Source organism: Dryobates pubescens, chromosome Z (genome assembly GCF_014839835.1).
Source record: "Dryobates pubescens isolate bDryPub1 chromosome Z, bDryPub1.pri, whole genome shotgun sequence".
NCBI lineage: Eukaryota > Metazoa > Chordata > Aves > Piciformes > Picidae > Dryobates > Dryobates pubescens.
In genome coordinates, this window is record NC_071657.1 from 40,906,320 (window position 1) to 40,931,639 (window position 25,320).

Below are 25,320 nucleotides of genomic sequence, written 5' to 3' on the forward strand. Positions count from 1 at the left end.
CTGCTTACCGACAGAAAGCAGTGTCCTCAATTCTACTAGAAGTGAGATAAGCTCCTTAATGAGCCTACTGCTTCAATTTCCTGGAGCTTCTATCTTGTGTGATAACTTGGATAGTAATGCAGTTTTTGAAGTAAAGTTCCCAAGAGCTTTAGAAAAGCTTACAGCGACAAGCAGGGTAGACTCTCAGAGAAACAGGAGCATTGATGGCTAGTCAGTCACCAGCAAGGTGAAAGAACTAGCAACCCTTGGTTGAAAGGGAGCAGGAGGGCTTAATTCATCCAAAATCAACACATTTTGCTGTTTAACAAATCTTTAATATCAGTAATGTGGGGAGTAACATCTCAGTGCACAACAGCACAGAGACTACAGTTCTGGAGATTCCCCCATTTCAAACACAGAAAGGAAACATGAGGAAGAACATGCAATCAAACAACAATCAGCTCTAGATACATCATGAGGTTTGGTCCAAAAAAAACCCAAAACATTGAAACAATTAATCCAATTACAGCAAACACAGCTTCTCTGAATAAGGTTAAAATATTGCATTTATAATGTTTCCATTGTGCTCTCCTTCAGCGGACCAGCGGAGCCTGCTTGAGTGAGATGAGGACTGAACGCATGCGGGACACATCTTTTGCCTGCTTACTAGACTTGGGATTAAAGTCACAGAGCTGAGCCACACGTTCCCACTCAGTGCCCGGAAAAACGTCTTCTGCATCATTCACAAAGGCTTCTTCAGCTGCCCTAAAAGCAATGCAAGGCACCTTGTGTTAATGCCCAACATATAAGGCACTCTCTCCTTCTTACAGGATGTAGTTTTCTTTCAGCGTGTTTCATAAGAGATGTGACCTGACAGCTGCTTGTGGACATTATGGCTACTTAAGCTCCCACTGCCCCAGCCCTGGAGATGAAAGTAGGTTGAAGTAGTATGCTATGCACAAGCAGTGCAGAGGATTGCTGTGTAAAATGTTGGAATACAGGTGTTTGGTTTTAAGAACAGTTATTGAGTCTTTGCTTAAGGAGTCACCACACAAACTGCCTAGAAGTAAGGCACTCTTACTTGAGGCATTTCTTCATAAATAAAATGTCAAATCTTAACTAGTTAAGCCTATGCCACTTGATGGCTTATACAGGACACTTTTCAACGGGAAATTTACAAGTCCCTGCAAGCACGTCTTAAACCAGATTCCATCTGAGGATTTCCATAAGCTCCAAGGCCTACAGGCCATCATAAAACAATCTCCCAATGGTTGCCAATGCTGCAGTGAAGCAGCATGAATCAAAAGGAATTTGAAGTCATAAATCACATGCCTGTGGGTGTTACAGACTAAAGTATTGGGGATGACTTGAGGCCAGTTCACAGGACAAACACATTTTCCCTGCTTCCACCCTAAGGAGACTCTGCCACAGGAGGCTTTGTACTTTATGTACAGGTGAGTACCAGCGGTTTCCCAGCTGCACGCTTTTGGTATTGCTATGCTGCCAACAGCATCATCTCAATGCAGGGATAACGCTCCAGCATCTGGTTTACGTGAACTGTGGGGCCCTGGTAGCTGCCTGAGTGCAAAAACAGTAAGCATCAAGAGATCAAACCAAATCCATCTACTCCAACAAGCAGTACAAAAAAAGCAGTGAAGATGACTCTCCCATGAGGGTTAAGCACTGTTCACAGGGATGATAAGGTTACAGACATCACTGAAGACAAGGGTCACTACAACACTGCTACTTTATGTGACATGACACTTAGGGGACAGTGAAGATTTTTTTACTTAACTGTTCTAGGCTGTAGCAAGGATGATTTATGTTTGTGCTTAAAGGTGAAGAGAAGAAAAGAAACAAGGAGAGAAAGTTTAAGTTAGATACAGAAAATGAGAATGAGTTTAATGCAGATGAACAGCTGGCTGAGCATGCACTAGTAGCTTAGCCCACATTCAGGAAACAGGCTGCCGATTTTGTTCTGCAGCACTTAGACTGCACATTTGCATTAGACATATGAAAATAGGGGGTTTACTGGAAAAATCTATCAAAATCAACTCCAGGTGACATCATCAGAGAAGTCAAACACCACCTGTAAATCCAGCATTTCACAAGTCTTGGTTTACATCCACCTAGTTAGGTAATCAATTCCACACCAGACCTTCAATACTAATGCACTCAAAGCCATACCATGGCTCACCAATGCACCTTCTAAAAGTGTCACCTTAGAATCTGTGACATGGCCATCTTTCAATTCAAATCTAGAAATTAAGGGAAGAAATTAAAATACATGAGCAAGCCAATGAATAGAGCAATTCTTTCACCCCATGGAAGCTAGCACACTCATAGGGGCTTAGAAATCATGGCTGTATTCTCCCTGATCCATTAGGCTGGCAGAATACCCGCACAGAGCTGCACCTGAATGTGCTCCCAGCAGCCAACACTGATTTTCCTATAGTACTTTCTTGTACTTTTCCTTTGTTTTCTACTAGCATCCAAGCCCTGATTTATGGTAGAGGAATGCTTTCTACCTTCCTTGGCTTGTGGAGCTCACATGCAAGCTTTGCTTCAGCATTTTGCTGACCATACAGGCAACTGAGCACAGAATAGCAGCAGAGAATGCAGAGCTATACATTGTATTTCTCTGTGGAAATGACTAGGACTAAACACAGCACCGCTGCAAGACTGCAGGCACAAACCTGTATATCCAGGAAAACATCTTGATAAGCCCTGTTTGCTGGCCTGGAAACAACTGTAAACCTCCTGCTTCTAAAGACTGCTGAGGTCATCACCAAAATTCCAGCGGTATGTATATACTACATGGCTTAATTTGAAAGTGCTGGATGTTATGCGGTGTGTGCAATCCTTACAGGAACACTACACTTAATACCACAGATCAGGATCAGTACAAGTAATGGCTATTTACTTATATTAGCTTATACTGCCCTGAAATAGTCAGAAGCCACCTTCAGACATTCAGCCTCCTCATCACCTAGATGACTAGCAAACAGAGTTAGTAGTTAAGCAACATACACATAACCAATCACGTCAGCGAAGGGTTGTTTGTAGAAAGCTTCATCTGCCACCCTAGGTAGCAAGTAGTCCCAACAGGCAGGCAAGCAGGCAGGAAAAAAGAGATAAGGATGAGAAGTGCAGAACACAGCCAAAGGCAGTTTTAACTAGCATGTTAATCTTCTGTCACCCTAGACTTACTGTAACAGGAAAGCAACTACCACATGGAATGTATCAATTAAGTCACTGACTCAGAGGGTCTACACAAAAAAAGCTCAGCTACTTCCTTGAAGTTGAGACTAGTTACTTTGAGACTAGAGTACCAGTGTTAGCATTAGGCTACTTCCAACAGACAAAAACTAACATTAGGAGAGAGATCTCACCAGGCTGATGAGAGTGCCGAACACTCCTCCTGCACAACATGTGTTCAGGGGACCTTGCTCCTGAATGCACATCCTGCATTCCAATACTGGCCATAATAAAGCTGTGAGGGTATCGTGAGTTCTAGCTACCATCTAGAAGACTGACAGTCTTGTTTCCCTTTCTTGGCCCAGCCAAAAGACTGTACCTCAGTGAACAGAAGTGTTAAAACCATAATTACGGTTTGTGCAGGCCTCCTCTCTTCTTGTAGTAAGAGGCAGAGTCTCCATAGGACTCCACATTCAAACTTTGTGTCTTAAGGGATCTCCAGTAATTCTAGTTCACTATCTAATGCTTTCTTTTGCTATTCTTGGACACTGGATCTAGATTCTGAGAATTAGAGCCTACCTAGGACTCTACTTAATCAAGAGAAACCTGATAGCCATGTTGATATGAAAAATCTTGTTTCAAAATTCAAGTCTATGAGTTCCTAAAGGATAAAGCAGCCCTGATGATTACCTGGACAGGATGGTACTGGCAATCCTAGGTCAGAAGTAGAGATCTAAGTGGTAAGTCAGTACTTACCACATTTACCTCACTGTAGCTTGAAGTCAAAATTCCATGGGGAATCTCTAAGAGGTGTAAGAGCTTACTAGACTAGCAGCCAAGTCATGAATTTCTGCCCTATGGGCCCATAATTAGAAAATTCAAATCCAGTACAGACACAGTCAACATTTAATACTTCTCTGGAAGAAGTAGGTCAGGTTATCTCTCAAACACTTCTAAAAGACGTGGCTAAAAGTTTTAAGATATCCAATGAAATAACTTGTAGCAAAGACTAAATAGAAGGCCACTTTCATGCTTCTGAACCTATCAAGTAAATTTGCAAGTCTCAAGGGAGGTAATTAGAGTCACAGAATACCTATGCAGCTAGAAGCATGCAAAGAGGTAGGTAGACTAACACTTTTCCTGGCCATGTTCAACATTTATGTCATAAGGAATCATCAATAATTCTGGCTTGTTATCTAATGCTTTCTCTCGCTACTCTTGGGCATTTAATTTAGATTCTAAGAAAAATTAAAACACCAGTCTACCACTAGAGAATCACTTCTGAGTAGGAGAGTTTAGTTTAATGATCTGAAGAACTAGTGCCTTAGGACACACTAGTAACATACTAACCCCTCTCACACATTAATTTCATATCCAGATGGCTGGAGAAACCTTACCTGTTGCTGGCTTTTGTTTTCTGAAGATTTTCATCTTGCCTTGCATACCACTCTTCCAATTCCTTTATTGCTTTCTCTTTCCATTCTGCTTCCTGCTTTCGTGAGTTTGCATCTGAAGATTTAAGAATTGGTTTCTCAGTCATGTTTGTTCCAATCAGACTGTGCTACCATTTCAGCTGATGGCACTCTAGTGCAGACAGTTGCTCAGATATGGGTTAGGAGACTTCCTTATTTAGGCATAAGAACTCCAAATACCGTAAGATTCAGAGCATTAGCTAAACTGAATGCCTGCACTGCAAAACTGCAAGAGTCTGCTTCACTTTAGGATAGAAATTCGTAGCCTACTACAGATTCAGCACATGTGTTGGACTGGAAACTGTTCAAAAATGGAAAGAGTCACCTTGCTAGGCTAGTGCTAAAGGTAAAGTCTCTGTGCTTAGATACAGTCAAGGAGCCTGGCAGTCGTCATGCTTTTGCACCCAACAGTTGAGGACAAGCTCGTCTGCTGTAACTAGCCCAGAAGAGGAGCAACAGGCTCAGGTCTATGAGGAATCACATTGTGCAAAAGGTTGTCCTAACAATTTCAAGCAAAGCCTGCTCACTAATGTAAATGGAAAACATACAAGTCTGTAGGCTTTTAGAAGCTGTCCATAGGAAGGTATCACTGCATTTGATAGCTTTATTTAGTTTAGTTACTAGTCTGCTACTTAACCTAGCTATTAGGTTAAGATCCATGTGACAGATGGCCTCAGCAATTACCAAATGAGCAATCTTTATCCTTTAAAAAAAAAGTGCTAATGGCTGCAGTATTTAATCCCTTCTCTGCTGACAAAGAGCTGTTCACTTTCTGCTCTCTTATTTGAAAGCAAAGGCTAGGCCACATGAGTATTCTTAAGGTTCAGAGAACCATTTACTGTTGTCTCCTCCACCAGCATAAACTCTGCTCACTGGAATATTCACCCACCCTCACTGCTCAAGCTCAAGAAGAATTTTAGATTCTCAAGAGCCAGGAGCCACCGCTGACAATAGTGCTGCTTAAGAAGGTGCCAGTACTTCACTCACAAGCAAGGCTACTGAAACAAACACCCTCCTTACCAAGTTGCTCCAGACGATCCTTTTGCTCCTCTCTCCACTTACGAATACTCTCTGGTTCTGACTGCAGTCGATCTACTTGGGATATGGCAGCATAGGTGTCTGTTGGACCATTACTCTCCTTAAGGGGAAGGAATAGTAATATAATTTATAAGTGACAACAATATTTCAGATAACTGTCCACAAACTACATAAAATTAGATGCTGTTTGAACAGAGCCATAATACATTCATCTGACATCAAACAATCTCCACCATTAACATGAAAAACATCTTGCCACAGATCACCACAGGGTTGAAGGAGGGCTGACTCCAGCAATTACAGATCAAACACAAATACAAGCTGACTGGGAATCAAACTGTGCCAAAGGTCTACACCTGAAGAAATCAGAAGAAAGCCTAGCATGTCACTATGCAGCTGTAGACCTAGAGATCCTCCAGTTAATTCCACCTTAAATATCTGCTAGAAAGTGTTTTTTTTTCCCCCCCAATAGACTTGTGCATAGAAGTTTAAAATGTTCTCTATAACTTATCTGAAAACTTCAGAGACATTTCCAAACTTAACTGATATGAAGTAGTATTCCCACAGGATCAGTACTGCTTCCAGTCAGGTTCAACACAGTCATCAATGATCTGAGTAAAGAGATGCAAAACTGGGAGGAGTGGCCAAGATGCCAGAAGGCTTTGCCACTATTCCACAAGACTTGACAGGCTGGAGAGTTGGGTAAGGAGAAACTTAATGGAATTTAACATGGGCAAGTGTAGAGTAACGCATCTGGGGAAGAACAATCCCATGCATCAGTACAGGCTATGGGATGACCTGATGGAAAGCAGCTCTGCAAACAAGGAACTGGGAGCCCTGGTGGACAACAAGTTAACCATGTGTTAGCAGTCTGCTCTTGTGGTCAGGAAGGCAAATGGCACCTCATGGTGTATTAAGGACAATGTGGCCAGCAGGTTGAGGGAGGTTCTTCCCCTCTGCTCCATCCTGATGAAGCCTTATCTGAAATACTGTTTCCAGTTCTGGGCTCCCCAGCTCAAGGGCAAGGAACTACTGGAAAGAGTCCATCAGGGAGCCACTAATATGATTAGGGGACTGGACCCTTATGAGGGAAAGCTGAGAGAGTTGAGTCTGTTGAGCCTGGAGAAGACAAGACTGAGCGGGAATCTCATTAAGGTTTATAAATATCTGAAGGGTGAGAGCCCTTCTCAGCAGTGCCCAGTGACAGGACAAGAGCAATGGGCACAAACTGGAACACAGAAGGTTCCACATAAAATTCTTCTCCTTGAGGGCAGCAGAGCACTGGAGGCATTCAAACCCCCCCTGGACATGTCCCTGTGTGATTTACTCTAGGTGATGCTGCTCTAGCAGGGGGATTGGACTAGATGGTTTTTACAGGTGCCTGCCAACCCCTACCATTCTGTGATCCTCTAAAGCACAATGTCTTTTAAGAGACATTACAGAATTTGATTGCTCTATGCAGCTTAGAATACAAGAGACATTTGAACACTAAAGGATCAAGACAGTGTACCAGCATACTTTTTGCTATACAATAGCTCAAAGACTGACAATCAGCAGAATTACCATTTGTCCTGGTTTGAGTTAGAACATAACTAATTCTATCCAGAAATTTTACTTTTCAGCTTTTGTAAGTAACTGCACTTTCTGAAATTAACAGCATATTTTTGCACAGTGTCTGCCTCTAGTTGTGATAATACTCAATGCTTCTAGTTAGTATCAAGGAATGGTACACAGGCCAAGGACACTGATCAATCTTGTGTACAACATTGAGGGATGCAGAATTAAAGGCCACAGCTGCAGGGAGGAGTGGACAGGACAGAGGACCCTAAACAGACCAGCTACATACTCTATGCCATACACATTATAAAGCTGAGGGACCACAAGGGTCAAGTTTCTTTTCCTCAGCAGCCATCTTCATTCTGCCTTTGATCCCAGTCCATGAGTTCCTGAATCCAGCTGAAAAATCCAGCTCCAGAATCTAGTTTCCATCTGACACTGAATCCAGTCTGTGAACCAACATCTGCCCACAGCATCAGCAGTGACAGTGATATAACTGCCATCAGGGAGGCTGGGTTCAGTATTGGTTTTGTGTACGTTACACTTTATTAGTATTTTTATTAAACTAGCTTTAGTCTTCCAGTTTGTAAGTCTCTCTCCTTTATTCCCTTTCTTTTCCCCCTTAGGAAGGAAGAGGGGTTAATAGAGAGTGTCTGCCAGACATTTACTGGCCAGCCTACCTCTAACCTTTGACACCACTAATGTCAGATTTGCAAAGCTAATGAGTACCATCTATTTGCAAAAGAGGGCACTTCAAGCCCCACAACTTTTGTTGGTTCACCCTTCTCTTAACAAACCTAAGAAATCCCACTCCTGATAGGCTGCAGCAAATGCCTCTTTTTGGACCTCCTGTAGTCCTCAATCAAGAAATAATGCTAAAAGAAGGATCTATGCTAGTGGAACACCACTAGGCTTCATGTTCAATCCAAAACACCCTGGTTTTCCTCGGTAAGAGGATGCTCTATTGAAAAAAAAAAGCTAGTCACTTAGAACTGCAAGTATGAAATCAAGGCATTTCATCTACCTTCTGTATATTTAAGGAAGCATGAAAGGCCAGTGAGATAGTTTTCCCATCAATCTCATGGCAATGGTGAGGATATACCAATGCTAATAGCAGTGAAAGCTGTCTCTCCAATAAGCTCAGTGTTCACTTAAAACCCTATGGAGAGGTAGCACATGTACTTCCCCCTTCTCCAGCACTCAAGTCAGGGCTGCAATGAGAATGCCTTAGCCAAATTGTTGTCTAATTCAGTTACAGCAGTGATTGCTTTAGAATGCCTCATTCCTCCCTGCCACTGTATTGGAGTCAAGCAAGCATCTGCTCCTCTTGTCATTGTTATGGCTAGCTAACATGTTTCCATACTATAATTGAGCTGTTTAGTCAGCAGCTCAATTTTATGTCACTGAGAAACATGCAATGTTTTGTCAGCTCCTTGTAATACTGATCCTGGTAAGACAATTAGAAATATTTTAATTATTCTTAAAGAACAAGCACGTGAGAAAATTTTGCTTTGAACAAGGTAGTCAGAGCATGCTTTCAGCTTATTAGCCAGTGGTAAGTCGACGTTAAGTCGTACCACAGAGCCTGTTAGTCTGCTTATGCCACAATTCAAAATGGACTGCTGCCTCTGCATTCAGGGGAGAGACAATTAAGAGCATTAATACCTTTATAAGATGAGCTGTTAGAAGAGAAAACCTTCAGAGATGAGATAAAAATACATTAAAGACAAGAAATTGTTAGTCTAGATTAAGGTAAAGTTCTAAGAAGAGCACATTCTAAGCACAGAATACTTCTATCTTACCTGATAGACATCTCCATTAACCACTCCATCAACAGCACCTGTAAAGTAGTGACTGTAGTTTAGCCATTTGAGAAAAGACAGAACAGCCAGATTTACTGATTTCAGTAACTTGTATGTAAAGCTTTACTAGAGTATCTAATGTGGGAGTTAGGCAAGTGAGTGTCACTTGATAGCCTGGGTGGTCACGTCCTATCTTTACACTTTTCCAGACAGGCATAAGAAACAAATTAAACCATTATTCTGCAGAAACAGGAATATGAGGTACCACACAGTACCACAGTATCACTAAGGTTGGAAGAGACCTCAAAGATCATTGAGTCCAACCTGTCACCACAGACCTCATGACTAGACCATGGCTCCAAGTGCCACGTCCAATCCCCTCTTGAACACCTCCAGGGATGGCGACTCCACCACCTCCCTGGGCAGCCCATTCCAATGATGAATGACTCGCTCGGTGAAGAACTTTCTCCTCACCTCCAGCCTAAACTTCCCTGGCACAGCTTGAGACTGTGTCCTCTTGTTCTGGTGCTGGTTGCTCTTGTCCTGGTTTCTTCATCATGAGATCATGCTTTAGACTACATAAACAGCAAAGATGATACTGCTGAGAAGCTGCTGGAAATTTTCCTAAGTTTACTCCCACTTTCTCCTCCCTGTCTTAAAGACAACTGTTCAGAAGGTAAGAAGTGTGATTCTCACTATTTTAGTCTCCACCTGGAACATTAACAATCCTGCAGCCAACACTTTGCAGTTCTTATCCTAGTTTAATTACCTCCTAATTCTAATCTGCTCAGAAAATGCAGCTGACATTCCTAGCAAAGTCACCTTTCTGCTACCTTCTGTGATGACATGTCTGACAGACTAATGCTACAGCAGAAAGTTATCTGACACTAGCAGCAGAGTATCAGCGAAAAGATCACTTAAAAATCTTTCACACCAAATCCTCAAATTTCATCTTATTAAAACAGAGAGAGAGAACATACATCACTTGAATTTGTGAAACTATTCAAATCTCCAGACTATGCAAAACCCCACAATTTTCAAGAACTGCTAAATCTCAACAAGGCATCTCTCTGGAACAGCACTATATAACATCTGTCTCTGTGGTATAACAAGTCATGATATTACTTTTGTCTTACCCATAATACTATCATGGATAAACATATCATGCAGAATTGTTTCCACCACATTAAGATGTTCTTCGGAGACAGAAGAGATACAGAATACAGAACTAACCACGTTGGAAAAGACTTTTAGGATCATCAAGTCCAACCTATCATCCAACACTATCTAATCAACTAAACCATGGCACCAAGCACCCCATCCAGTCTCTTCCTAAACACCTCCAGTGATGGTGACTCCACCACCTCCCTGGGCAGCCCATTCCAATGACCAATCACTCTATGAAGAACTTCATCCAAACATCCAGCCTAAACCTCCCCTGGTGCAGCTTGAGACTGTGTCCTCTTGTTCTGGTGCTGATTGCCTGGGAGAAGAGACCAACCCCCACCTGGCTACAACCTCCCTTCAGGTAGTTGTAGACAGCAATAAGGTCTCCCTCGAGCCTCCTCTTCCCCAGGCTAAGCAACCCCAGCTCAGCCTCTCCTCATAGGGCTTGTGCTCCAAACCCCTCACCAGGCTTCGTTGCCCTTCTCTGGACACCTTCCAGCAACTTATCTTTCCTAAACTGAGGGACCCAGAACTGGAGACTCAAGGTGTGGCCTAACCAGTGCAGCATACAGGGGCACAATGACCTCCCTGCTCCTGCTGGCTACACTATTCTTGATGCAGGCCAGGATGCCATTGGCCTTCTTGGCCACCTGGGCACATTGCTGGCTCATGTTCAGCCTACTATCAACCAGTACCCCCAGGTCCCTTTCTGTTTGCCAGCTCTCCAGCCACTCTGACCCCAGCCTGTAGCTCTGCATGGGGTTGTTGTGGCCAATGTGTAGAACCCGGCACTTGGATGTGTTCAATCTCATGCCTTTGGACTCTGCCCATCTGTCCAGCCTGTCAAGGTCCCTCTGCAGAGCTCTCCAACCCTCTAACAGACCAACACCTGCCCCCAACTTGGTGTCATCTGCAGATTTACTGATGAGGGACTCAATCCCCTCATCCAGATCATCAATAAAGATATTGAACAGGATGGGGCTCAGCACTGATCCCTGGGGCACACCACTGGTGACTGGCCGCCAGCTGGATGTGGCACCATTCACCACCACTCTCTGGGCTCGGCCCTCCAGCCAGTTCCTAACCCACCACAGAGTGCTGCTGTCCAAGCCATGGGCTGACAGCTTGGTCAGGAGTTTGCTGTGGGGAAACAGTGTCAAAGGCCTTGCTAAAGTCCAGGTAGACTACATCCACAGCCTTCCCTACATCCAGATGGGTCACCTGATCATAGAAGGAGATCAGGTTGGAGAGGCAGGACTTGCCCTTCCTGAATCCATGCTGGCTGGGCCTGATCCCTTGGCCATCCTGTAAGTGCTGTGTGATTGCACTCAAGATGACCTGTTCCATAATCTTGCCTGGCACTGAGATCAGGCTGACAGGTCTGTAATTCCCTGGCTCCTCCTTCCAACCCTTCTTGTGGATGGGCATCACATTGGCCAGCTTCCAGTCTTCTGGGACCTCTCCAGTGAGCCAGGACTGCTGAAAAATGATGGAGAGTGGCTTGGCCAGCTCATCTGCCAGCTCCCTCAGCACCCTAGGACGGATCCCATCCAGTCCCATGGAATTGTGGGGATCCAAGTGGCTGAGCATGTCTCTAACTACTTCCTCCTGGATTACAGGGGAACTACACTGTTCCCTGACTCCATCGGCCAGCTCAGGAGGCCAGTTATCCAGAAGACAACCCGTCCTGCTATTAAAACTTGAGGCAAAGGTGATGTTAAGTACCTCTGCCTTTTCCTCATCTTTAGTTACAGTATTCCTCTCCATGTCCACTAAGGAGTGAAGGTTGTCCTTACCCCTTCTCTTGCCATTAATACATTTATAAAAGCATTAAGATCATATCAAGAGGCTGAATAGCAAGCAAAAAAATCACTTCATTTTGCATGACCCTCTTAAATAAGATAGCAACTTCAACTAAGAGCATTATGGAGCTCCACATGGATTCTCTATTTATTTGTATATATATATATCTCCCAGTTTCATGCTAGTATTCTTAATGGCATACAGGAAGCTCTTTGTGCTCCATTACCAGGGAGTGAGGGAAGTATTATTAAGTCCTTATCCCTGAGCCCTGAATAGCAGCATGAACTGTATTAGGTAGAGGATTGTAAAGTCATCAGTTTAGATGTGGTGCTTAAGCTTGAAGATATTAGTCTCCAAGAACATAGTCACTAACTTCAGTAAGGAGACTCAAGGACTGAAGTTACAAAAAAAAAAAAAAACACAAACACCAAAAAAAAAAAACAAAAAAAAACACCCGCCCAGCAGCTTTTTAGTTATGAGAGCCTAGTATCTTATTATTAGAGTCCTACATCTGAAACATGGTAGCTGCTTTATCTGACTGCCACTCCTTTGCAAGTTACAGGAGCCAAAAAGAATCAGTTTGAGAGGCACATGAATTTAACAGCATCAGTCTGCTTCACACCTGACATCAATCGATGTAAAAACCTTCAAACCAGGTTTTTAGAGATCACTGCACATACACTGAATTGGGCAGGTACAACTAACATTTCTACTAAATAGGTTTATGAAGACTAAAGCCCACAAAGAAAACACACCTACACTTAGCCGTCCTTCAGCCTAAGCCCATCTGCACTAGAGATACATGCTGCAGCTGTTCACCTTGTTTTGACAAGGCTAGAATTAGAGCTAAGAGAGTTCATAACTCATACTGACATTAACAGCTTGAATAAGTCATCTGCCTGCTCTGCCTGTCTTAGAAGAGCAAAGAACAATTCACATGTTCATACAATCAAACTGTGGAGTCCTTGTTTGTTGCTACTACAGCCAAGAGAGGCAAGCCTTTAACTATGGTTTCTGCTGCACAAGGAATTGCTCAGCCTAGAGAAGAGAAGATTCTGGAGAGACCTCAGAGCTGCCTTCCAATACCTGAAAGGATCCTACAGGAAGGCCGAAGACAGACTTTTCATAAGGGTGTGTAGTTACAGGACAAAGGGAAATGTTTTTATGCTAAGGGAGAGTAGATTTAGGCTGGATCTTAGGAAGTAGTTCTTCAGTATGAGGATGATAGGACTCTGAAATAGGCTGTCCAGGGAGGTTGTGGTTGCCTCCTCCCTGGCGGTGTTCTAGGCCAGGTTGGGTGAAGCTTTGAGCAGCTGAGTCCAGTTGAGAGGCATTCCTTCCTATGGCAGGACTTGATGATCCTTGGGGTCTCTTCCAACCTTAGTTACTGTGATACTGTGTTGGAGTAGATGATCCTTAAGGTTCCTTGATACCTAAATCATTCTATGATATGCAGTTCTGCATTAATCACTGCACATAGAGTGGACAAGCAGAGTATGGCCTCTCAGCCAGAGCACAGTGAGGCAGTTTGCATGGCAGATCATGTGGAAGGGCACACTGGAAGGGTGCTCAAGCTCTGCCAGATCAAGAGGTGAGTTCATTTGGTGGTCATCACTCTCTGAGAAGGAGCTTAGCTATGGTTTCCACCTGCTCACCAGAATGGATCTGGCAACCCATACAGAGGCTCCCATGAAAATACACAGATGGAATTTTATGGCATCACCACCAAGTCACAGGCTACAGAGAGTATCAGAGCCTGACACTGGTATCAGATGGCAAGTGAAAACTGGTGTGTGCTTTGTGAACAAGTAGACATCTCCTCAGCCTGTGGCAGAGATACAAGAGAAAGTTGAAAAGTTAAGAAGCAGCCTCCTAGCTTGGTACAGACTTCAGACTATTACTTATCACTGATCGTCCATGTAGGAGGGAAGAAAATTGCAAACTACAGTCCAAGAGCAATCAAAAGAGACTTCAGGGCCTTGGCACAGCTAGTGAGGGCATCTGGGGCACAAGTTATTTTTTCTTCCCTCCTTCCAGTTGCAAGTACAATGGAGGATCCTGGGAACTAACAACCTGTCAGCCTCAGCTGTGCCCAGAACAACCATGGAATAGAACCTCCTAGAAGCTATGCTAAGGCATATGGAGGATGTGGTTCAAGATAAGACAGTATGGCTTTATTACGGTCAAGTCCTGCTTCATCAACCTAGTGGCCTTCTATGATACAATGCTATGATGGGAAGATCTATGGACATCATCTATCTGGACACAGTCATCCCCCAAAATCCTTCTCTCTGAACTAGAGAAACAAAGATTTGAAGGGTGGACTCCTCAGTGGATAATGAATTGGGTAGATGACAAGCCAGCAATATGCACTTATAGCCCAGAAGGCAAATCACATCTTGGGCTGCATAAAAAAAAAGGGAGGCAACTCTACTCTGGCAAGACCTCACCTAAAGATCTGCATCCAGCTCTGGAGCCATCAGCACAATTAGGACGTGAACCTGTTGGAACAGAGAACAATTTTTTTCACAGTGAAAGTGGTGAAACTCTGCAACAGGCTCCCAGAGAGGTGGCAGAACCTCCATCCCTGGAAACATTTACAGACAGGTTGGATGTGGCTCTGAAGTACCTGGTCTAGTTAAAGATGTTCCTGCTTAGAGGGTTGGACTAGATGACCTTTCTAAGTCTCTTCCAACCTAAAGCATTCTACAATTTTGCAACTCCCTTCTCCAGAAGGAAGGAAGTTGTTTCATGAGACTCCCTGGGAAGCATTGACTTGCCAGCTAAGTGAAAGGGCTAACATGTCTTGAAGATTCTTCCACAAACTGTGATAATATGCTTAAATTATCCTGTTACAGCAAAAGCCATTGATTAACACCTTCAGTACCCAGGCTGGTAGCCTGATGAGGTGAAAGGAACAACATCATTCCTGAGGGCTGCAGTTGAGAAAACACATGTCTTTGCCTTAGCATAACAACTTCTTCATAGAACAGCCACTAACCAGCACAGAGCTAAGTGTTCCCAGAGAGAAGCCAGGCCACTAACCAGCACAGAGCTAAGTGTTCCCATAGAGAAGCCAGGTCAGAAACATTAAAATATTAAAGCAAGCTTTCCACCCTTTTTTATCTCCCTAGAACTTGTAAATAAGATGCAGAGTCAGCATGCTGACTGAGCAGCTGCAGAAGAGGAAACAGCATTGTACCAGCATGCTGTCCCATGGTAATACAAATATAACTGCAACAAAACAGTCAGACATTCTCTATTTTAGCTTTCCAGTCTCAGTGTTGATTAATTCAGTATAAAGTCTAGAAAAGCTATCTCCTTGACAGTTTTTGTAACTTGTAATCAATTATCAATGCTAGCTGTGTATCAGATTTCTTTGTCCACAGGAACATATAATTTCATATCCAGCTTCCCAAAGAAAAACCCTAGACATTTACTGTTATCATGTTCTTACCAGCTATGAACAATGAGAGCTTTTAAATGGTTTTAGAGTTTATCCAATTCTACCACAGTATTCCATCTTGAAGCTCATGAACTTAACACTGCACATTTAGAACTATTCTAGTGAGCAATGTTCAATATGGGGTGAATTTATCTAGAAAGGGCAAGAGGGTACTAGCACTGGAGTTGGCAGGGCTCATTAGGAGGGCTTTAAACTAGGTCTGAAGGGAGTGGATCAGGAAACCAGTCTCTCTGGAGAGGAGAGAGTAGGAAACAAATTAGGGTTAACTGAGAAATCGAGAGCCCAGCTGAAGTGCATGTACACCAATGCATGCAGTATGAGTAACAAACAAGAGGAATTGGAAGTCCTGGTCCACCAGGAAGACTATGATATAGTAACCATTTCAGAAACATGGTGGGATAATACACGTGACTGGAGTACTACACTGAGGGGTTACAGGCTCTTTAGGAGAGACAGGTGAGGGAGAAGAGAAGGAGGGGTGGCTCTGTATAATAGGGAGTCGCTCGATGCCACAGAGCTTGAAGTGGAGGATGAAAGGGATTGAGAGCCTGTGGGTTAAAATAAGGGGGCAGCCTAACAAATCTGACATCCTGGTGGGAGTCTGTTACAGACCACCCAACCAGGATGAGGAGGCAGACGAATTATTCTATAAGCAACTGGAGGCTGTCTCAAGATCATCAGATCTTGTCCTCGTGGGTGACTTCAACCTGCCGGATATCTGCTGGGAACTTAATTAGCAGAGAGGAGGCAGTCCAGAAGATTCCTGGAGCGAATAGAGGACTGCTTCCTGATGCAGCTGTTAAGCGAGCCTACCAGGGGACAGGCTCTGCTTGACCTGCTGTTCCCCAGTAGGGAAGGGCTGGTGGGAGATGTGATCGTGGGAGGCTGCCTAGGGTGCAGTGACCACGAGATAGTGAAGTTTTCAATATGCAGGGAGATAGGGAGGAGCACCAACAGAACCTTCACCTTGGACTTCCAGAGGGCAAACTTCAGCCTCTTTAAGAAACTTATTTGTAAAATTCCCTAGGTATCAACCCTCAAGAACTGAGGGGTCCAGGAGGGTTGGACCTACTTCAAACAGGAGCTCTTGAAGGCACAGGAACTGGTAGTTCCCATGTGCCGAAAGATGAGCCGGCGGGGAAGGTGACCGGCCTGGATGAGCAAGCAGCTCCTGGAGGATTTAAGGGAAAAAAAGAGGCTGTATCACCTTTGGAAGGAGGGGAAGGCTTCTCAAAGTATGTTCAAGGAAGTGGTTAGATTATGTAGGAATAAAATTAGAGAGGCAAAGGCCCAGTTGGAACTGAAGCTGAACACCTCTGTGAAAGACAATAAAAAGCATTTTTACAAATATATTAATGCTAAAAGAGGGGCAAGAAGAATCTCCACGCCTTACTGGACCTGGATAGTAACACTGTAACTAAAGATCAGGAAAAGGCTAAGTACCTTCTTTGCCTTTCTAAATACCTTCTTTGCCTCAATTAACAACAGTAAGGCAGGAGGAGTTCAGGACAAGTGGCCTTCTGAGCTGGGTGATGGGGTCATGGAGCAGTGTAGTACCCATGAGGAATTACTTTGGGACCTGCTGAGCCACTTGGACACTCACAATTCCATGGGACAGGATGGGATCCACCCTAGGGTGCTGAGAGAGCTGGCAAATGAGCTGGCCAAGCTGTGCTCTGTCATTTTCCACCAGTTCTGGCTCACCAGAGAGGTCCCAGATGACTGGAAACTGGCCATTGTGGTCCCCATCCACAAGAAGGGTCAGATGGAGGAACCTGCAAATTACAGGCCAGTCAGCCTGACCTCAGTGCCAGGGAAAATGATGGAGAAGATCATCTTGAGTGCAATCACTGTGCACCTGAAAGATGGCCAAGTGATCAGGTCCAGACGACATGGATTTAGGAAGGGCAAGTCCTGCCTCTCCAACCTGATCTCCTTCTATGATCAGGTGACCCACCTGGATGTGGGGAAGGCTGTGGATGTAGTCTACCTGGACTTTAGCAAGGCCTTTGACACTGTTCCCCCACAGCAAACTCCTGGCCAAGCTGTCAGCCCATAGCTTGGATGGGAGCACACTGCATTGGGTTAGGAACTGGCTGGAGGGCCGAGCCCAGAGAGAGGTGGTGAATGGTGCCACATCCAGCTGGCAGTCAGTCACTAGTGGTGTGCCCCAGGGATCAGTACTGGGCCCCATCCTGTTCAATATCTTTATTGATGATCTGGATGAGGGGATTGAGTCCATCATCAGCAAGTTTGCAGATGACACCAAGTTGGGAGCAGATGTTGATCTGTTAGAGGGCAGAACCACTCTGCAGAGGGACCTCGACAGGCTGGACAAATGGGCAGAGTCCAATGGGATGGCATTCAACAAATCCAAGTGCTGGGTATCACCAAAGTTGGAAGAGACCTCAAAGATCACCAAGTCCAACCTGTCGCCACAGACCTCATGACTAGACCATGGCACCAAGTGCCACGTCCAATCCCCTCTTGAACACCTCCAGGGATAATAATAAAAACCAGGTTGGAAGAGACCTTCAAGACTGTCATGTCCAACCCATCAACCAATCCAACCCACCTAAACAACTAAACCATGGCACCAAGCACCCCATCAAGTCTCCTCCTGAACACCTCCAATGATGGTGACTCCACTTTGGCCACATCCCCATGCAGAGCTACAGGCTGGGGTCAGAGTGGCTGGAGAGCTGCCAAACAGAGAGGGACCTGGGGGTGATGATTGACACCCACCTGAACATGAGCCAGCAGTGTGCCCAGGAGGCCAAGAAGGCCAATGGCATCCTGGCCTGCATCAAGAATAGTGTGGTCAGCAGGAGCAGGGAAGTCGTTGTGTCCCTGTTCTCAGCACTGGTTAGGCCACACCTTGAGTACTGTGTCCAGTTCTGGGCCCCTCAGTTTAAGAAGGACATCGAGACACTTGAACGTGTCCAGAGAAGGGCAACAAGGCTGGGGAGAGGCCTTGAGCACAAGCCCTATGAGGAGAGGCTGAGAAAGCTGGGATTGCTTAGTCTGGAGAAGAGGAGGCTCAGGGGAGACCTTATTGCTGCCTACAACTACCTGAAGGGAGGTTGTAGCCAGGAGGGGGTTGGTCTCTTCTCCTAGGCAACCAGCACCAGAACAAGAGGACATAGTTTAGGGAAGTTTAGGCTTGAGGTGAGGAGAAAGTTCTTCACAGAGAGAGCTGTTAGCCATTGGAATGTGCTGCCCAGGGAGGTGGTGGAGTCACCATCCCTGGAGGTGTTCAAGAGGGGATTGGATGTGGCACTTGGTGCCATAGTTTAGTCATGAGGCCTGTGGTGACAGGGTGGACTCAATGATCCGTGAAGTCTCTTCCAACCTTGGTGATACTGTGATATTCCTTGACATTTGCTTCCAAACTTAAAGCTTTATTTCTAAGCATACTGTTGCAAAGAGCACGTTCAAATATTCTGCAACACAAGCTGATGATAGGGTAATAACAACGAACTCCCACACAGCAAATCAGCTGGCCAGCTTTTAGAGTCTGGAAGGCTTCAGACATAAATACAACAAGGTTGTCACTTCAGTCCTGCAAGTGAACATATGGCTTAACAGGGTCATCACAACAATGACCAACTGCTCTGAAGGCAACTGCTTGCATTAATACCACACTTTGTACTACTTAGCATAAAAGAAAGTTTCCTTCCTTTCAATGAAGAAGTTTCTTCTAATACCCAATACCAACTCTCCCTAGGGCAGCTTGAGGCCCTTTCCTCTCTTCCTATCATTTGTTAATAGGGAGAATCAACCAACACACTAGCTTCTCTGAAGTCTTATTCCAATGCAAAAGATGGCAACTACCGGAACAGTCAGCAGCCAGACTTGGAAAAGGTAGCCCAGCCCTTCTAACACAAGGAACTACTCCTAATGCATAGAATTAGTTTCTCCTGAGGTCTTCCTATCTTTATAGACAGCATCTTCATGCAGGAGAAACAATCTTATACTGACATTCATATGAACTACTTTCAGCATCTCTTTTAAACAGAAAGTTCTCCACTTTTTCATTGTTACTTTGAGTGAACTAGTAGCCGTAGCTTGAGCAACAAAGTAACATAACCAAGTTTAACATACTCTGAAACAAGGTTAAGTAACTTCACCACTGGAGGCCTAGTTTCCCATTCTCTTTGGGGACAGATAGTGTTTCCCCTTCACCTACCTATCTTCCATAAGATGACAAGAAAGAAAAAGAGAGAACAATCTTCTCTGAAGTTTTTTTTCTTCCATAGCTATCTGAACATCAGGAAGAAATAATTTTACTAGTCATAACTCATTCTCAGGCCTGTGCACAAAACAAAGGCAAACCAGTCAGGAATAGTGCTTTCTGTAAAGAGTAAAAGTAGGCTTTTCTGCCATGAGCTTCACAACAACGTGATGTCACCACGGAACAGCAAATACAAGTTAAAAGAGATACCATTCCTTTACTGTGTCTTTCTCAGGGCTACTTCGCTGCGCTCTGGAGCCTCAAGATACTGACTACATAGTGAAACTCAGAACAGTGGCTGTTCAAACAATTAAGGAAAAAAAATATCAAAGTCACAAACGACTAACTCTGTGATGCTAACTAGAGAAACAGGAGGAAACAATTCTTTCCTAATTCATTTTTAAGCAAGTTGATATTCACTTCCTGAAAGGCTATTAAATGTGGTTTATGGACAAACCACCAAATGCAATTAAAGTGTCTAAATTGCTAGAGAGGTGTGGCAATGCCAGCGACAAGCAGTGTGAGCAATCTGGCAGTGTAGGCCTAGAGCCTGACATGGTGGTAGGCCATGCTCAGCGTAAGTGCCGAAGTAGCTAGCAGTGTAGCAACACAGTGCTGTGCTTGCAGTATGCAGGGCACTGGTAGCTGTAAACATAGAGAGTTATCTTGGAATAACAGGACACGCACCTGCATCAACAACTAACGCGATGGAGACTGGAGTCAATACAGCTGACCAATATGATCGAGTTCCAGTATTGTAGGACTGTAGTGCGAGCATAGTGAGTATAGCACAGTAAAGCAAAGCAAAGAAGAAGGGAAAGGAAAGGTAAAGTGCTTATCAGGGGAACTTCTACAACTTATATAAACTCGGAGAGCTTCACTGGTTCCCACGAGTGACCACACATCGCACGAGTATAGATTATTGGTCCAAATATTAATGACACGCGAGGCTGTTGATGCAGGTGCATGTCCTGTTGTTCCAAGATAACTTGCTATGTTTATAGCTACCAGTATCCTTCTTTAGTTACATGCTGCAGGCACAGCACTGTTTTGCTACACTGCTAGCCACTTCTGCGCTTATGCTGAGCATGGCCTACCACCATGTCAGGCTCCAGGCCTACACTGCCAGATTGCTCACACTGCTTGTCGCTGGCATTGCCACAAACAACCTCGCATGTCATTAGTAGTTGGACCAATAATCTATTATAGTGCGATGTGTGGTCACTCGTGGGAACCAATGAAGCTATGCCAACAATGCTCTCCGAGTTTATATAAGTTGTAGAAGTTCCATTAATATGCACTTTCCTTCTTTACTTTACCTTCTTTACTTTACTGTATTACAGTCACATTATGGTCCTACAATACTGGAACAATAAAGGAACAATACTCGATCATATTGGTCGTCCATATTGACTCCAGTCTCCATCACCGACAGACAGGCTCATGAGTCTCTTCAGAATCTGAAGTAGCATTCATTCAAGTTCATATAAAAATGACAGACTGAAGCTGTGAAGGCAATGTTTGAGACTAGAAACCCTACATTAAACTTGCATTTCTATGTTAACACATGAAACTGATTGCCTTTGAATGTAATTCTCCACAAGCTACTCCATAAGCTGTCACAAGGTTTTTGTACTGACACACAGCTCCAAAAGCCACACACTTGAACCTGAACTCAGTCTCTCCTGCTCAAAGGACATAGCAAGTGAGCTGCTGCAACACAAAGACCTAGTACTATCAGATTGCAGAGAACTGAAAATTTTGACTGTAAAACACACACATGATTTACCACTGAAAAGGAAATTATAGAATCAAATAATTGTTTTACTTGAAAAAGACCTAGCACCATCCTGGCCATTAAGCCATGTCCCAAAGCGCAAAAATTTGGATAAATTTGATAAGTTCAACAAGAGCAAGTGTAGAGTCTTACACCTGGGAAGGAACAACTCCATGCACCAGTAGAGGCTGGGGACTGACCTGCTGGAGAGCAGCGAAGGTGAAAGGGACCTGGGGGTCCTGGTGGATGGAAGGATGACCATGAGCCAGCAATGTGCTCTTGTGGCCAAGAAGGCAAATGCCATTCTGGGGTGAATTAGAAGGGGTGTGACCAGTAGGTCAAGAGAGGTTCTCCTCCCCCTCCACTCTGCACTGGTGAGGCCACATGTGGAATATTGTGTCTAGTTCTGGGCCCCTCAGTTCAAGAAAGACAGTGGGCTACTTGAAAGAGTCCAAGGATGATTAAGGGAGCAGAACATCTTCCATACCAGGAGAGACTGAGAGAGCTGGGTCTTTTTAGCTTAGAGAAGAGGAGACTGAGAGGTGCCTCATCACTGTTTATAAATATGTAAACAGTGAGTCCCAAGAGGATGGAGCCAGGTGCTTCTCGGTGGTGCCCAGTGACAGGGCAAGGGGCAATGGGTGGAAGCTGAGGCATAGGAAATTTCACATAAATATGAGTAAAAAAATTTTAATTGCGAGGGTGACAGAACACTGGAACAGGCTGCCCAGGGAGGTTGTGGAGTCTCCCTCTCTGGAGATATTCAAAACTTGCCTGGATGCATTCCTGTCTAATCTGGTGTAGGTGATCCAGATCTGGCAAGGGGGTTGGACTAGATGATCTTTCAAGGTCCCTTTCAGCCCCTGGAATTCTGTGAAAATGTCTCCACACTTTCTGAACACCTCCAGGGATGGTAACTCCACCACTGCCTCGGGCAACCTATTCCAATGCCTGACCATCTTCAGGCCATTTCCTCACATTCCATCACTTGATACTAGGAAGAAGAGGACAACACCCACCTTGCTACAACCTCATTGAAAAGGTAGTTATAGTGAGTGATGAGGTCACCCTTCAGCCTCCTCTTCTCCAGAAAAATAACCCCAGCTCCCTCAGCTGTTCCTTGGAAGACCAGCTTCATTACTCTTCTCAAGACATGGTCCTTCTTGTACCAAGGGGCACAAAACTGAACACAGTATTCAAGGCGCAGCCTCATCGGTGCCAAGAACAGGGGCACGATCACTTCCCTGTTCCTGCTGGCCATGCTATTGCTGATACAGGCCAAGATTCTGTTTGCCTGATTAGCTACCCAAGCACCCTGGCTCATGTTCAGCCATACGTTTGATAAGAAATCTCAGCCATAAATGACAACAGAAGTCATTAGATCATTTGTCACCAGTATATTTTGTACTGCTGCAGTCTTCCTTTTCAACAAGGAGGGAATGACTACAGGCTCCAATTAATGTTCTGTTAAAAACAGGACCAAAAGTCCACAAGCACAATCTAATACGCCTATTTAACACAAAGGCCAGAGAATAAATGCAGTTCCAGTGTATACAAGAAAACATGACATATAGATCACATTAACACATTATTTCATGATCGCCTTTCTAGAAAAAGTTCTCCAATAACAGTTTTGCATTCGAGGAAAAGTGAATTACATGACTTGAGAAAACACTCTTGAACATCAGAGTAAGAATTGCCTTTACATATCAAGCTAACCTAGAAGTATTTAACAAGTTGATGTTCTGACAGAATCGCACTGTAAGAGTCACACTGCATGCACGTATCACAGGTATGGTTCTAGCTGGTACTAGCACCTTGTGAGAAAGGTCAACATTAGAACTTTATCCACAAAAATTAATTCACAAACATCTACTTTAATATACCATATATGATCTTTGCATTCCAAACATAGCACAGTTGTCCATGGTTTAAGTAACAGTGGGCACTTTCCCCTATGTGTTTCTACACTATACCTAGAACACAGAAGTCATGGCTGACATCAAAACAAGATGGTATTCTGGTAACAGTTATCCTCATGCTCTAGTGTTTGTGCAAGTAACTCCCCTAACTCCCCTTTTTACAGGAAGTATGTAGTCCATGTTTTGAACTTCATGAATGAGTTGAACTTGAGGGAAGCAGCCATTCTCCATTACTCAGTAGTAGCAGCAGTAGCAGTTGGGCTTCAGCTAGTAGCAGCAGTTGGGCTTCAGCTCAAGCAATGCTGTGAACCTGTATCCTCATACATAAGATATGGCAGTGATTTCAGAAAAGAGACTGCACAATTAAGACTTAATTCTAAAGACATTCCAACAGTGAACTGGGGAGCAAAGTTATTCTACTCAGTCTGAAGAAGAGTAGCATCTTCCTGAAGTGACAAAGGAATGTCACACGCACATCTCCAAGGACCCAGCAACAAGTACAAGCAAAGTATTCTAAGTGTTGAAACATCCATTAAGTACGGCATCATCCTACATATACTACTCCTTTCCACTTAAGACTTCAGTCAAAAAGCCTAAACCTTTCAGTAGCTGCTTCAGCTCTAGCTCCAACACGGGTAACCACTCTCCTCTGAACATAACAATATGTTCCACGGTGCGAGTGCTCACATTCAGTACAAAGGTTACCAAGAACAAAGGCTAGAAGCTTAGTAAAATTAAACATTAGCTCAACTCAGGGTATACTTTAAGACCAAGATCACTGCCTCTGAATAAAGAATAACGTAGAGCAGAACACAACATATTGACTTATCCCCCTTTCAGTGGACCCTCACTTCAGGTAAACTCCTGGATTAAAGAGTTAGTCAGGACTGTTCTCAAAAGGCTATACTTAGGCAAGCCTGGGCACCCAGGTGTCTCCAAGCGATACAAACTAAAGATACCACCCCACTGAGGGAGCAGGGAGATAACTAACACAGAGCAGAGAACACACAGGACGACTAACATGGCACTCCGGCAGGGCCCAGATCTAGTCCTGAAACCGTCCTCTGACAGCCCGGTCCCGCTGACCGGCGGCATGTACTCGGGGCCGAAAGCCGAGACGAGGGTCCTGCCGGCATCGCCCCCTCCGGGCCACGGGGCCTCCAAAGAATGGAAGCTGCGATGCCGCACCTCCTTGCCGCCCCACTCGCCACGCACTGCGCCGCCCTCCGCAGGGGTCCCCACCACCGGGAGGAACGGTGGAGCGGAGCCCGCCGTTTCTTTGCGCGTACCCGAGTTGATACCTTCTGGACCCTGCAACGCCGCCGGCACCTCGCCGCTCTCCAAGATGCTGTAGCCTTCATCGTTCTCGATGCCGGCGATTTCGTTCTCCTGCTGCGCCAGGAAAGCGGCGGCAGGATCCTCCTCAGCTCCGTCCACCGCCCCATTATCGGCGGCGACCGTTGGCTGCTGTTGAGCACCAAAGAACTCCAGGTCGGCCATGGAAGCAAAATGCGGCGGATGCACCAGGAACCGAACGACTTCACCTCCCTAGCCTACGCAGGGAGACGAACGGAAGAGAAGCAGGAGAGCGCCACACCTATACCAATGAGAGTTGAGCACCTCTTAGCAGTATAGCCAATCAGCGAGTGGTGAAGGCGGGGCTAACAGAAACACCCTCGTGATGCCTTGCGTTCCAGCCAATCAGCGCCAAAAGCCATGTCTGGAGTCGCGTAACCGGGGGCGTCAGGGCGCGTCGTGCTGTTGCTGGCGGGAGGGGGCCCGGACGTCCCGCCCCTAGATTAGGTAGCGCGCGAAGCAGCTGGGTGGTACCTGGCGTCCTGCCAGCGGGAGCGGGTGGCAGCTGCTTGGTGTCCAGGCCGGGGTCTGCGGTCGACTCTGGTCTGC

The 25,320-nt window shown here is 44.9% G+C and overlaps 1 protein-coding gene across 3 annotated transcripts; it reads right to left on the reverse strand.

Moving 5' to 3' along the window:
* Positions 1 to 275: 275 nt before the first annotated feature.
* CLTA (clathrin light chain A) lies at positions 276 to 25,045 on the reverse strand. Of its 3 annotated transcripts, XM_054178473.1 has the most exons (7): positions 24,717 to 25,044; positions 9,047 to 9,084; positions 5,670 to 5,787; positions 4,575 to 4,686; positions 3,010 to 3,063; positions 1,775 to 1,810; positions 277 to 744 (listed from the first exon to the last, which is right to left on the reverse strand). In XM_054178473.1, exons 1-7 carry the CDS (start codon positions 24,913 to 24,915, stop codon positions 573 to 575), a joined length of 729 nt encoding a protein of 242 aa, XP_054034448.1. In that variant the 5' UTR covers positions 24,916 to 25,044; the 3' UTR covers positions 277 to 572. The 3 variants fall into 3 exon arrangements, with proteins under 3 accessions (XP_054034449.1, XP_054034448.1, XP_054034450.1); XM_054178474.1 differs by lacking the exon at positions 1,775 to 1,810 and having other exon boundaries at positions 276 to 744; positions 24,717 to 25,045; XM_054178475.1 differs by lacking the exons at positions 1,775 to 1,810; positions 3,010 to 3,063.
* Between the last annotated feature and the right edge of the window lie 275 nt (positions 25,046 to 25,320).